This window comes from Siphateles boraxobius, unplaced genomic scaffold (genome assembly GCF_051911475.1).
Source record: "Siphateles boraxobius isolate OS27281-9 unplaced genomic scaffold, OSU_SipBor_1 65, whole genome shotgun sequence".
In the NCBI taxonomy this organism is placed as follows: Eukaryota; Metazoa; Chordata; class Actinopteri; order Cypriniformes; family Leuciscidae; genus Siphateles; species Siphateles boraxobius.
In genome coordinates this window covers 12,679,434-12,691,474 of record NW_027509192.1, presented here as the reverse complement: position 1 = coordinate 12,691,474, position 12,041 = coordinate 12,679,434, and the positions used below count along the sequence as shown (strand labels likewise).

The 12,041-nt window shown below is 36.6% G+C and overlaps 2 protein-coding genes across 4 annotated transcripts in view; one reads left to right on the top strand and one right to left on the bottom strand.

The window, feature by feature from the left end:
* Positions 1–71: 71 nt before the first annotated feature.
* Positions 72–11,418, bottom strand: idh3a (isocitrate dehydrogenase (NAD(+)) 3 catalytic subunit alpha). Of its 3 annotated transcripts, none has more exons than XM_077211075.1 (11): positions 11,283–11,418; positions 9,136–9,198; positions 7,709–7,792; positions 6,151–6,265; positions 5,881–6,068; positions 2,975–3,108; positions 2,726–2,828; positions 1,254–1,318; positions 1,077–1,161; positions 818–970; positions 72–710 (listed from the first exon to the last, which is right to left on the bottom strand). In XM_077211075.1, exons 1-11 carry the CDS (start codon positions 11,307–11,309, stop codon positions 627–629), a joined length of 1,101 nt encoding a protein of 366 aa, XP_077067190.1. In that variant the 5' UTR covers positions 11,310–11,418; the 3' UTR covers positions 72–626. The 3 variants fall into 3 exon arrangements, with proteins under 3 accessions (XP_077067190.1, XP_077067191.1, XP_077067193.1); XM_077211076.1 differs by lacking the exon at positions 11,283–11,418 and adding an exon at positions 10,700–10,833; XM_077211078.1 differs by lacking the exon at positions 11,283–11,418 and adding an exon at positions 10,518–10,804.
* cib2 (calcium and integrin binding family member 2) overlaps positions 10,821–12,041 on the top strand; it is a 41,730-nt gene continuing 40,509 nt past the window's right edge. The window contains exon 1 of the mRNA XM_077211082.1: positions 10,821–11,191. The gene's annotated coding sequence lies outside the window, so the exon portion shown is untranslated. The remainder of the gene's footprint in view (positions 11,192–12,041) is intronic.

Sequence of the window (12,041 nt, the reverse complement as noted above, 5' to 3'; positions counted from 1 at the left end):
ATGCTCTCATCTTTATGCAATGCTATAATGATCGTATAAAAGTGCTCTGTAAAAATAAAGACATAGGCTGATTTGCCCATAAAATATTGACGTATATATTCCGACCACGGTCATGTCTTGATGGTACACTCATTTCACAATTGACACAGCAAAGGTCAACCGCTGTTTTAACTATATTAATTGTTAACCATAATGCAAAGTTCATAGCTGATGTGAAAGCTCAAGCATAAAAACGTGAAACATCTATTCACTTTTTTTAACGGATTTAACACACTTTAAAGAGAAAAAGAAAACGTATGTATTTCAGCCTCTAATACTTGGACAAGATTATTCCTGTCATGTGACAGAAAGGCAAGTTGTAAATATTTAACCAGAGAAAATGTCCAGTCAATAAATACGGTTTATCTTAGATTATGTAGTTCCTTTTTGACAGATTAAAACAGCTCACAAATACAGTCACCGTAGAACAAGAATTTAAGACAGTGTTTTGCGGTTCTGGAGAAACAAAAATGCAGACACCTAGTAGAATTGTGCGCAGATAACAGAATGATACGAAGATTAATTTCATGTTTTTTGACTGTCAGTTCTTTAGGCATGAGATCCAAACAAAGACATTTAGAAAAGCCTCATTCCATGTCCTTAACTCTTCGGCAGATGTCATCGGTGAACTCTGAGCACTTAGAGTTTCCGCCAAGGTCTTTGGTCAGAAGCTGGAATATATAAAAACAGGTCACAGGTGTAAGTATCAAGATCTGTCTTGATGGTGGAAATTCATATTCATGCCCAAAGATTAATAAAGACTAATAATTGATCCTACCTTTTTGTCCCGAATGGTGTCGTAGCAGGAGGTCTCAATCTTTTTAGCGTAACCATGAAGTCCCATGTGACGCAGCATCATGACGGCACTCAGCAAAAGGGCGGTAGGGTTTGCCAGATCTTTGCCTGCGATATCAGGGGCAGTTCCGTGTACCTAACACACACAAAAAACAAGAATTATGATAAATGGAATAATACTAATTGATTAAATTGAATTGAATTCAATCCATTGTAAAGCTATTGCAGCATCCAACACACACCGATTCAAATATGGCAACACCATTGGCTCCGATGTTCCCGCTGGGAGTGACTCCAAGGCCTCCAATCAATCCAGCACACAGATCACTGAAAGACAAATCAAAGGCTGGTGAGAGTTGCAGTCTAAAGATAATAATATCACGTTTAATATTATTATATGATGCTCTATACCGACTCACCTCAAGATGTCGCCATATAGATTAGGCATTACCAGCACATCAAACCGAGAGGGATCTTGCACCATCTAGTGAAAAATCAGAATGCAAAGATCTTAATGATTTGATGAAAATAAAGTGCTACTAGGCAGTGTTGTGTGTAATGTATAACCAAGTAATAATTACTGCAATTTAATTACTTTTCCCTTCTGTAATATAAACAGTTACTTCTGATATAACAGTATTAAATACTTTATAAACTATTGAACAATTCTATATAAAACAATAGTGTATTTAACACTAAAACTTAACGTCTAATGTTAAAATGTATGTTTTTAATGTAACCTTTTCCCTTTTAATACTTTGGTCAAGAAATATTATGTAATTTTATATTTATTAGAAAATAATTAAAAGAGCAGTTTCATGTCTATCCTTGTATTGTTCAACTGGTCGAGGTTGATATGGGATTTGGAAAGTAATTAGTAATAAGCAATGCAATACTTTTTTGGAGAGAGTAATTAGTACAGTAATCTAATTACACTGTTGCATATGTAATTAGTAGCTAGTAATTATTTAATTTTTTTAAGTAACTGACCCAAAACTGCTTCTGGGTCACTACACTGAGTGCTTAAAGGTGCAGCATGTAAGATTGATAGCTAGGGAACGACAGGAAAGAGCCAATTGACAATGGACAGCAATGAGCCTTACACTGTTTGATAAGTTGATTTATGGTGAGCTGATATCGCATTTTAATATGCTACCGTTCATAGAGATTTTTAGATGACTTTTTAGGTCGGGTAGAATCTGCGATCTCTTACACAGTTTGTTCGCTGCCTTCCATGGCTGTATGTTTCCGCCAACGGCCAACCTGTGGTGGCGAAATACTATTGGGTAAATTGGCAACGTGCGGTATGGCACAGACCAAAACAAAAACAGACATTACGACACAGAACTCACATTTCAAAGTAGAATAACTGGCTGTAACAGTTTTTTTTTTCTCTCTCAGAGAAATGAGTATGTGAACTCAGCATGTTTCCTAAAGAACTGCAAAAATATGGTATTTGTATGCTTTAGAAGAGTCAAAAACAGCACCTTTAAACTTGAAAAACATTCTCATTTTAATATTAGATGAAAAACTTAAATTTAATGAAATTAGAAATGTTGCCTTAGCAACTTGTGTCATATGTTAACTATGAAAAATGTAAAATGCAAGAAGTGATCAGGTCGTAGCAGGCCCAAAGTTCGCTGTTGTAATTTATTGGGAACCCAGAATGTATATCCATCGACAGAAACATGCTGTTGTTTTGCGCATTGTTATTTTCAATAAACCATATTTTAGATGCGTCGTCAGATTTAAGATGAACCGCGGTGCAAGTGCATGCCGAACGGTATGGTTTGATTTAATATATATATTTTAAAAAAGCACATCGAAAGCATTTCACAGTTGCAAGATGAGTAGAAAAGACCTAATGAAAGAAGTTTTCTTGTATACTTACATTGAGACAGACTGTATCCAGATACATCTCTGTGAATTTCACATCCTTGAAATTCTCAGCAACCTCTCTGCACTTCCGCAGAAACAGACCATCAGACATTCGCCTAGAAGACATCACTGAATTCAGCATCTTTATATATTAAAATGATTTAACTTCCAGTAAAACATTTGTTACCAGTAAAAAACCTTTTTGTCATAGCTACAAAGTTACTGTGTAATTTGTGACATTTCTAGTCAAGGTGAAACTCACATGATGTTGGCTTTGTGAACAGCCGTGACGCTGGTTCTTTGGTTATTTCTGGCGTACTCAAATGCATACTCAGCGATGCGTCTGCTGGCATCCTCTGTGATCAGTTTAATACTCTGCACAACTCCATCCACAATCTGATTCAGGTGAAAATAGAGCACATTAAATATTGTGGTAACTACAACTGATTTTGTTCAAACCACTTTATCTTGACAAAACCAAGTTTAGGTTAGTTTAAGTCGGGTTAGATCATAGAAAGGGGCAAAATATGATGACTGCTAAACAAACTATTGGTATAATACTATACAAAGATTTAAGTTTTGCAAAACAAGTTTCATTCGATGGACTTGATCTATAATTTTTAAATTTAGACTACTGTTCAAATGTTTGGGGTTGGTGCTTTTTATGTTTTTGAAAGAAGTCTCTTATGCTCAATTCTGCATTTATTTGATTGAAAATACAGTAAAAAAGTAATTTTAAAAATAACTTTTCTATTATGAATATATTTTTAAAATGTAATTTATTCTGGTGATCAAAGCTGAATTTTCAGCATCATTACTCCAGTCTTCAGTCACATGATCTTTCAGAAATCATTCTAATATGCTGATTTGCTGCTCAGGAAGCATTTCTTATTATCATCAATGAAGAAAAAAGATAGTTCACCCTATAATGAAAATTAAGGGTGTGTGCTAACCAAACAAATATACAGCATGTGACACTTGGGATCATTCAGTGATATTTTTGCGTCTTCTTTTAAAAAGCTTGATGCTGATTCACCGCCATTATATGCACAAGTTTTGTTTTTGTTTTTTCCTCCTTTTGTGGTCCATGAATGAAAGAACAATACCATGGTGAGTACATGATGACTTAATTTTCATTTTAGGGTGAACTATCCCTTTAATATTTTGGTGCAAACCATTTTACATTTTTTTCAGGATAATTTAGTGAATAGTAAGTTTGAATAGAAAAGTCACTTTTGATCAATTTCATTTGAATTCATCCTTACTAAATAAATGTATTTATTTCATCAAAAAGAAAAATTGTACTGACCCCAAACTCTTGAATGGTAGTGCACGTTTAAACTTTGAATAACGTGAACAGACAAAGGGAAGATCGCATGAATGAAATGTGACGACCTGAAGGTCATTTCACGTAACACTTTGACACACTATGGAGTGGGACCAGAGACAACTGATTTATAGCAACCGTGTGGCACCTACCTAAATAATAAACAGCACTGAAATATGAGCTTTGCCCACTGAATTCCCGCTAGCACTGCATGAAAAACTGGTTAAGATAGCATTAGATGACAATAGCATGACCTTTGACATTTGTGAAGGGAGCAAATCAGGACCTCAAATGTCAAATGTCATCCTATTGTTGTATAGGCCTAAAGAACTAAAGGGGTATAAATGTATACAGTTGCAGGAAAAAGTACATGAACCCCATATCCTGATGTCAACCTGACTGAGATGCTTTGGTATGCTATTATAAAGAGCAACATGCAGGTTGGACACCCCTATATAGCATAGTGTATGTTGATGATAGAACAACTAGATTTTCTTAACTGGAGTAATATATATTTAGCCATTAACGATATTTTGAGATAAATTGTGATAAAATAACTTCCGCGTCTGTAAAGCACTAACCGGAAGTGACCATCGGCGAGGGAGTCTGGTCAATTTCAAGCTCAGATTACAATGGATGCGAATGAAGAAACCGAGTTCTCCGATGTGGACGAACATGCTTATGATGGCCCACAGGCCTCTAATTATGAGCCTCCTAGGCGAGATAGTAGTCAGGGGGAGATCAGGGGGAGGAACAATGGGCAGAGGAGAGAAGTAGAGTTGTGGTGTAAAGAAAACCAGTGGCGAATAGGGCAAGTGACTTGGTGAGTTCATGTAAGTTAGCACCGTGGCTAACGCTGGTTCATCTACTGTATCTACATCTACACTATCTACATTGACTAAATACCATGCCATAACAACAAATTAATAATGACAATACCTAAGCTACAATAGCAACAGTCTAATGGCGCTTTTCCACTGCATGGTACGGCTCAGTACGGTTCTGCTCGCTTCGCTTTTCCACTGCGTGGTACGACTCAGCTTTAGCTCGGTTTGCTTTTCAACTGCAGTTAGTGAAATCAAATCTCCAGGTCGATAATTCTCCGGCGTGAAATGTGCGCCACAAACGACCGAGTGTGTGGTAACAGACGCGGCAGTGAAGTCTGCTCTCTTCACCTGCACAAAACGCACCCAAGACCGAAAAGCCTTGTTTTTCTTAGAAGGAAAATGATGGACACGATGTCCTGACAGGCTGGAATTCGTGCAACAAGCACAGACACAATAATTTACCATTATGGCTTCTCTAAAACTCGATCTAAAACTTTCTGTCTCTCATACTTCTCTTACTTCACCAACACCCAACAATGAGAAAGCTGACCGAGAGCTCTTTTATTTACCTCGGCCTACGTCATATGACGCGTTGCTATAGCGGGAAAGGCGTATTCCACTTGGACACTTTACTATCCCATGAGGCCCGGGAGAGGATTTGTGAATCGCAGTGAAGAGATGCAATTGACATCGTAGGTCACATGACAGTGACAACTTGACGGATGGAGTACATCTGAATTTCATTCATACAATATAGAATGTATTTTAACGGTCACAAAGCAAGTTTCAAAACCAAATGTAGTACCTACTATATAGTATGCAAATTCAGACGCAGATAATGTCTATTGGTGTGACTTATTTAAAAGGTCAGATCCAAATCTGATCTCCAATTAATACATAAATCCATGTAAATTCACATACTTTTTCCTGCAACTGCAGACCTCTGCAGCAGAAATCAAAAGAATAAGAACTAGCTCTGGTTTGGTTGAGTTACAGATGGGCACACATACATACCACGTGTTCAATCCCACTGTACTCTCCTTCTGTGTTTTCTCTGATGGTGACCAGATCCACATCGGTGTAAGGCGTCTTATAGCCCTCGATGGACACACAAGGACGCACATTGGCATATAGGTCGAAGGTCTTCCTTAGCAGCAGGTTCATGGACGGGTGTCCGGCAGCAATTGGCGTTTTCAGGGGTCCTGAAATATAATCGAAATCGACTGTGTGAGTTTCGTTAACACTATAATGATTCGACTGATGTGAGAGAGTCGACAAGTTTACCTTTCAACCCAATTTTGTTTTTGTCCATCGACTCTTTAGCCTCAGAAGGGATCATCCATTTGCCTCCAGGACCTTGGATGGCGGTGACGTTTCTCTCTTCCCACTGAATAGGGGCCTGATTGAGAAAAAAGGTGACAATGTAGCTTTAAAGTTGGCATGAAACTAAAATTGGGATACTCTTTTCTTCCTTATTGTGACATATCCGACTGAAATGGCTTCTCAAAAAAGAAAATTAGATTTTGTCCATCGGGAATTGATTGGATGGTTCTGGTTTGCTATTGGTCTATCTAATGTGAGTGACAGGTTGTCCTGCCCTCAGAGACACTCTGTCAGTTTAAATTAGACTAAAGCACATTTCTTTAACATTATCAATTTCTATGATTCAAATGAGTTAAATGATTGTTAGTCTGCATAAACTAGGAACCGGGAACACTTCCTATAACACCCGATGTACTTAAAAAGAATGGCATCTACGCCAATATTAGTCTCTCTGTTTATCCCGAGGTTACCGTAGTCAGCCGAATCCGGACCGTATCAAGATCAGATTATGGACCTGTGCCTATATACTCGACCACAACGCAGCCCTGAAGTGTCAGCAGAGATTGTGTCAACTAGACTCTCCCTTGGCAAGGCCTCATCGACACGACAGCCAGCGGCACAAATCCTCAAAAAACCCGTCTCCATATCAGCATTATGAATCTGATATTCAACCAGATGGAACTGGATTAAATATTCTGAATGTTCTGATCCAACCTGACTTCTGACCTGTCATGCTGCCTGAATCATAACCATACACTGTTCATTCGTTGCCCAGAGGAGGACTGGCCCCACGACTGAATCTGGTTTCTCCCAAGGTTTTTTTCTTCATTCGGTCACTGATGGAGTTTTGAGTTCATTGTCACTGTCGCCTCTGGCTTGCTTAGTAGGGGACACTTAATATTCAACAATATTAATGATCTGCCTGCATTGACACCATTGTATGAGAACTGAACTGAGCTGGACGATGACATCACTGTTTTCTCCAGAGTTGCTGTATATATAAATAGACTTTATCCAAAAATTAACCATCACTGAACTTCCTTAAGCACCTTTTAATTTCACCTTTTAATTTGTTTTGGCTGCTTTACAGCCAAAACAAACTTTTTGCATTATTTCCCTGTTATCACTGTACAATCTGTATTGTAAAAAGCGCTATATAAATAAAGGTGACTTGACTTGACTAGATGTCGCTGCAAGAGGGAGGGGAAGTTATTTTGACTAAAGATTATAAGGGCACACGAATTAAAATAATAATGATGTGCACGGATAAATAATTTAAAATAAATCCGACAATATTCCATTAAAAAAAACAAGTGTTTTCCATTTTGAATTCAAGGTGACTTTAAATACAACTGCACTATTCAAGTTGTCGGCAAACATTTACACAAATGTGCTGAATTCTCTTCTAAGACTGAAAGCAGTGCACAAAAGGGGTTAAAAGTATAATAGTCGCTCAATGCACTTGTTGCAGCTTGCAGCCTAAGCTGAATTCCCGAAGAGTAAAACAACAGATACGTACCTTTGCTGCTTCAAATATCTTCATTACTGCAGTGGAGATCTCTGGACCGATTCCATCTCCAGGAATTAACGTTACAGTTTGAATCTGTCAAAATAAAGCACAACAATAAATAAATAAATAAAATAATCGGAAATTGGGAAAATTATTCACAAGTATCACCGTCTGGCGTCAACATATATTTGAGGATTTCACTACAAAAGTACTAAAGTTCATCAAGTTTGAACTGCAGGCTCCTATAACTAATGTCTCCAGAACAACTTTTAATAACTCAAATTATTTTGCAGCATATGTTTTGAGTACAGTTGCTAGAGCCAAAAAGCCAACGCCTTTGTGTGTACCTTGCACAACTACATATTTTCTGCAGGCTGCAAAATTAATGTTTGAGACTTCTTTTATGATTCATGCTTACCCCAAAGCTGAACATTAAGCTTTTCCAAGTACTTGCCTTTTGGATATGTAAAACTGACCATTTACCATCCCTTTTATTATATTGATGATTATTTAGAACATGTTACTTGTCAAAGAGTGCATATTTCTATTCTTAAGGTCACTATATAATTGACTTAAAATTTCTTATATCAAATTCCACTTACCTAATAGTTTTGACATATTAAAACTTATTTAAAAAACTGGTTTGGGGCAATTGATGTACTTATATTACATTAAGTTTTAAAATTCTGTTCATGTTAAATAAAAGAAAGCATGTACATTACACCAACCAAACTGGACCACAAACTACATTCATATGCATCATTCCCAGCTAAAAAAAATTTGTTCTAAGAATGTTTTGTTTACGTTCCAATTAAGTTATATAAAAGATATTTCTGAATATAACAATATACATTTTTTAGAAGATTTTTTAAAACGTTTTTTTTCCCCTCTTGGTTCTGTGAACGTTAAAGAAACATTCCATTATCATTCTTCAAACATTATTGAAATGTTCCTTTTAAATGCTCTCCTTATATTTTGAAATACGTAGTCATAAAACGTTTTAGAAAAATAAACTCCATGGATGATGTATAAATGACGTAACATTTTGAGAACATTATAAAAAGACTAGATAACTTTGATAGCAATATTCTATTATTACTTGAAAAACATTTTACTTCCATAGTATTTTTTTTCTCTCCATACTATGAAAGTCAACGATGCCCCACAACTGTTTGATTACCCATATTCTTCAAAATATTCATACAGGTTTGGAACAACTTGAGGTAAAATATGCCAGAATTTTCATTTTTGGGTGAACTATCCCTTTAATACCATTGGAATTACCATAGTACATGTACCATGTTTTTTTTTGTTTGTTTGTTTTTTTACATCTTCAAAAATACTATAGATTGGATAGTGTTATCCATACAGTTAATTAATTTGTAACTGTGTCATCACAAATTATGATACAGCAGTGAGAGTTAAATTCAACTTACCCCTCTAGAGAAGGTTCTGGGCTGTGGGGTCTGAGTCTTTATGGCTCCTATTACACGGGACACCTGCAGAGGCGATTTCAAATGTACAAACAGATCAATAACAGTGGAAGATCAATCAAGCTGACAATACCTAATACATAAAGCCCAAACATTCTATTGGCCATGCGTTTTTTTAAAAAGCGTTGTGTTTAATGCAACTGCCACTATGGCTGATCTTCATTGCAGCACACGGTAGCTTAAGCAGTTAATTAGACTGAGCCAGACTTAATCTGATCCCATTAACTCTGCATGCAAACTTTAAGTGTTTTGTTGAACAGACAATGCAGCAAGTCCAATTAAGGCGACAAGCATGTAGAAGGTGAATTACACCAGGGACCATCCTGAAGCCAAAAATTAAACCAATACAAATCTTTGCCAATTATCTACATGATTAGGTGTTAGTTACTACTCATCCCTGGTGTAAAATGAGGGAGAATAGTTACACAAATCTGCACGGTCAACACTTCAAGTATGAACATTCAGTTTAAATCAGCCTAAAACTTAAATGCCACTGATGATCAAACACAAATGACAAGTTTTTTTTTAAAGCAACCCCCTCAAAAAAAGACAGCATATCTGATGGGGACATTATTCTGAATTATTTTTTATTTATTTTTTTGCAAAAGCAGTGTACTGTGAGAGAGTGATGCCATAAAACGGTGAACCAAAATGTATTTGGACATTTCCCCCCCCCCAAAAAAAAAATATATATATCAAAATGATTTTTAATTCAGAATGGCACTCAAAAATGTATGAATGTCATTTCATTTTGGAGAGACAGAAATCGCTCAGATTTTATTAAAAATATCTTCATTTGTGTTTTGAAGATGAACAAAAGACTTAAAGGTTTAGAAAACATGAGGGTGAGTAATTGATAACAGAATTTCAATTTTCAAAATTAAGACGATAGTAAGTTTTTGCCACCTCAGGTGACTTCTTACCCAGGCCCCTTGTAAGAAAAGTAGTTAGTTTTGAGAAACGTTAGTAGTAGTATTCTTTTTTTTTCTTGAAGATGCCAGAATGTGTTTCATATTTTGCAATAACATTCATACACTTTAAATATGTGGCATAAGTTTGAACACATTTAGAGCCATCTGTGGAAATAATGATTCATTATATGATGATTTATACAGCTAATGTCTCCCACCATATGCACAGCTATTTTATATTTCATCCTTCTAATATAAGCAATATGAATCTAAACTACATTAGAAGCCATAATTGTATGTTAAACACCAGTATTTCTGAAGGACACTAAACGGTTCTTCTGCATGTTTTTTATGTCCTTATCATCACTTATATCCATGATTGTATGTTTTAGAAGAGCTATAACATTAAATTACCGGTAATAAGGGAAACTCATAAATTAAGTCGTGCCATCAATCAGCTCTTGTTACTACTGCATTTTTGAACCCAACATGTCGAGGTGACCTTCATTCACCAGCTGGTGGTTGGCTAGTTAGATGGCGTTAATGGATCTCCTTGGTGATGTAAATCAGTTAAGCTCATTTATAAACGATCTCACCGTGACTATTTTAATGTCCACGTCAGATTTGCCATTTTCAATTACTGTAATAATCCACTGCAAGCTAACGTGTTAAAGCTAACTGACTGAACTGAGATGCGCGTCTTACTTCCGGAGTCCCGCTCGCGTCACTTATCCGCACGCCGCATCTCTCGAGAAGTTTTAGGAGCTGAAAAGGCAAGAATGTCGTTTTAAATTACCACAACCTGACCTTGCTGTCTTACTAGCTACGTTTATTTACTCTTTGGGCTATTCAACACAATAGTGTGTGGATGGGGGATGACTGCAGTGGTGTTGAACATCTGTGGCGTGATTCAAAACGCATCGTCTTATTCTCTTACACTCATCACGCATATGTGTTAAAAGACTGGTATATGAATTGACTGGGAGCTGTTAAATGTGTTAAACATGTAAGTGCCTGTGTGAAGGGCATGCAGTACAGGGCCGTTGTGGCATCTCTAATGCAACGCAACGTTGTTTTTTCAGCGTACGGTAAGTATAACTTATACTTGCATTCATAGTACAGGCATAACAGCATACGGACTGCTATAATCTGAGGTTTGTCATATAATAGAGTCCTTACCGTTGACCTCCACGCGTTTCCAGCCATCCTGTGCTAATCGTGATCTTGCGACTACTAACGTTACTAACTCAACGCAGCTATCCGGTGTCTCATCCTCCGCTATGAGTATCTCGGGTTGCCAGATTTTACCTAGACTATTATGCTTTACCTTGCGACAAAGGTTTTCAATCTTTTAGATGCCACGGACCGCAAAATACTATGGTGCGAGACATCCTGGTGCGAGAGCCTGAATTTGTAGCTATATATTTTCATGCATAAATACCAAATTATTTGTATTTTATTTAATTTATATTATTTTATCAAGTTAGGCTATATTATTATGTGTTTCTAATCATCATTCATTGTTTTTTAATCAATTTATCTGTTTTTTATTTATTTATTCAAATTAATGAATTTCATTTGTGAGTTTAATCATTTTTTTATTTTTTATTTGTATTTATTTTTTATACAAAAATTACACTTTGTTTCTCTAAACACAGACCCCCTTCACTCCCTTAATTGCGGTTCCCTGGTTTGAAAACCCCAGTTTATATATGATTTCAAAATTGCAGACTGTAAATGGGGATTTAGAGGATTTAAACCTGGCAACCATATGTACAGGCCCGCTGATCTGCATGCAGCTGTAAAGATGAGAACTCTGACATGCTTGAACGTCCATGCTTTTGTTCTACTCCCCCCTACTGCAGTGGATGTCACTGTACATTTTCCAGGTTTTTTCCCCCTTTTTCTTTTTTTGCAACGTTACTTTTCTCCCCTCGT